Source organism: Tamandua tetradactyla, chromosome 7 (genome assembly GCF_023851605.1).
Source record: "Tamandua tetradactyla isolate mTamTet1 chromosome 7, mTamTet1.pri, whole genome shotgun sequence".
Classification (NCBI taxonomy): domain Eukaryota; kingdom Metazoa; phylum Chordata; class Mammalia; order Pilosa; family Myrmecophagidae; genus Tamandua; species Tamandua tetradactyla.
In genome coordinates, this window is record NC_135333.1 from 46,007,873 (window position 1) to 46,010,209 (window position 2,337).

The 2,337-nt window shown below is 65.3% G+C and overlaps 1 protein-coding gene across 2 annotated transcripts; it reads left to right on the plus strand.

Moving 5' to 3' along the window:
• The first annotated feature begins 554 nt into the window (after positions 1-554).
• Positions 555-2,337, plus strand: ADM2 (adrenomedullin 2). 2 transcript variants are annotated; one of them, XM_077167863.1, is made up of 3 exons: positions 555-851; positions 1,380-1,590; positions 1,839-2,337. In XM_077167863.1, the coding sequence occupies exons 1-3, from the start codon at positions 742-744 to the stop codon at positions 2,166-2,168; spliced, it is 651 nt and encodes a 216-aa protein (XP_077023978.1). In that variant the 5' UTR covers positions 555-741; the 3' UTR covers positions 2,169-2,337. The 2 variants fall into 2 exon arrangements, with proteins under 2 accessions (XP_077023978.1, XP_077023979.1); XM_077167864.1 differs by having other exon boundaries at positions 1,380-2,337.

The following is a 2,337-nucleotide window of genomic DNA, read 5'->3' on the forward strand; positions in this document are numbered from 1 at the left end:
TCCCGGGGCCCCACCTCCGTTCCGTTAAGAAGGACGGTCACACCAGTACAGCAGGTCCGCATGTTGGAAGAGGACCAACCATGAAAAGAATGGAGGTGTCTGTGTGTCCGTATATGCCTACATGCGTGTGCACGAACACACCCATTCCCAGTGCTGGCTTGTACAGGGTTAGGAAGCAGGTGACAGCTCCGGGGAAGGAGTCCCGGGGATCCTCACATTTAACTTATTTGCGTTTCTGACAAAAACCATTTAATATTTTAGTGGGGGCAAAGTAGAGATTTCTAGAAACAGTCTAGGGGATCTGAGGGGGAGGCCTACATCGCCCACTGGGACCTGAACCCGCTGGCTGCACCCCCAGCGCCCACTAGACTCAGCCCACAGGGCCCTCAGGGATGGGGCCGCCCGCACCCCGGGAGGCGGCACGTCGAGCTCAGCCTGGTCCTGCCTCTCCTTCCCGCCGCCGCAGCGCCCCCCAGGAGCCCGGACCGGGCGGGGGTGGGGCAACTGCCCCCTCTCCAGGGCTGAGGAGCCCCGCCCAGCCGGTGAGCCAGGCCCCGCCTCCTTCTGGAAGGACTCTTTAGGTCTAGAGGTGCCGACGGCTCGAGGCTCCGTCCCACGCAGGACTCCGGGCAGCGAACTGAAACAGCGACCCCCACCCGCCCCGGTCCGCTCCGCTAGCGGTCGTGCCAGGGACTCCGCCCCCCGCTGCAGACCCCCGCCCCACCGCCCCGCCGCCCGCCCATGGCCCGGATCCTGGCGGTCGCCCTCGGTTGCATCAGCCTCCTCTACCTGCACCTCCCGGGCGTGCTGGCCCGCAGCCTGAGCCGGCGCCCACGACCCGGCCGACCCCGGTGAGTGCCAGGGACCAGGGCATCTGAGGAAGCCCCCATGCCTTCAGCACGCCCAAGCAGGGGGGCATCTCCCCCTGCCTCCCTGCCCCCACCCCAGGCCACTGGCAAAGTAGCCTCCTGGACCACAGGGCTCTGCCGGGGAGGGAAGGCTGGCGGGACCCCAGACTTGTCTGCCTGCCACCACCCACCAAGGGAAGGGCCAGTGGACAGCCACCCAGGGTCCTGACTGTAGTGACCCACAGAGGCCAGGTGTGCCCTTTGCCCAGGAGGCACGGGTTAATGGGTCATGTGACCTAGGCCCCTAAGATGCACCAAGCGCCAGCCCCAGGCCTGAAGAAAGGTGGGTTTCCCCTGGCAGTGCCCCAGGTGCACCAGACAGGGGGCTGTGGGTTTCCCCTGGCAGTGCCCCAGGCTATCCGGGAAACTGTCCACTTCCCCTGCCTGTGACCCCTGGCCTGAGTGGAGGGTCTACGGGAACCTCTGAAAGGCTGATCTATCTTCAGGTTTATTCCCCCATCTCTTCTGTAGGGAGCTCCCAGCCCGGACCCCCTCCAGCGGCCTGAAACCCCAGTACCTGGCCCCCCAGCCTGCGGCCTGGAAACTGGGCAGGGCCCCCCAGCCACAGAGGAGTGCCAGACCGGCCCGCGCCATGGGGCAGCCTCTCCAGGACCGCAACCGCCAACACTCAGGCCCCCATAGGCTCTCCAGCCCCCGCCGACCGCAAGCCCAGCTCCTGCGGGTAGGGTGTGTGCTAGGCACCTGCCAGGTGCAAAACCTCAGCCATCGCCTGTGGCAGCTCGTGGGGCAGGCCAGCCGGCGGGAGGTGGCCCCTGTGGACCCTAGCAACCCCCACAGCTATGGCTGAAGAGGGCCAGGCCATAGCCAGGCCCATCTCAGCAGCTTCTACACCACGCCTTCCCCTCCCTCTCCCCCCCCCCCACCAGCGTAGAACTGCAGCTGAGGCCCCATATCTCACTCCCCTGCCAGCTCCCAGAGCTCTACAGACTGCAGTACTTCAAACAGGGGTGCAGGCCCAGAGGAGCCCTTCCCCCCACGCCTGGTCCTGCAGCTACCCTACCCACTCATGAGTGTGGTTTCAGACGTGTAAACCCATGCCCACCCCTACTTGAGCACACTCCAAGGAACAGTTGGACGGAGCAATCTGATGCTGAGAGGACTTTGGGGTGGGGGGGGGGGTCTGCACAAGAACCCTCGGGCCTTGGGAAGTGGAGCACAAGCCAGGGTGCTGATCACCCAGCTCCCCCTTGGGTGGGGAGGGGGCTCTGGGAGGGCCCCTTGAGGCCCCTCCGCAACTAGTTCCAACAAAGAGTTAAAGCCAGCTTTGGGCTGCCCCCAGCATGAATGCCTACCGAGCGTTTGTGCCTGCCTGGGGGTCACAGCCCTCTCCCTCTCCTCGCCTCAGAGCCTCCGAGCTGAGCCAGGAAGGGTTGCGGGGCCCAGTTAATAATAAAAGCTGCTGCCTCCA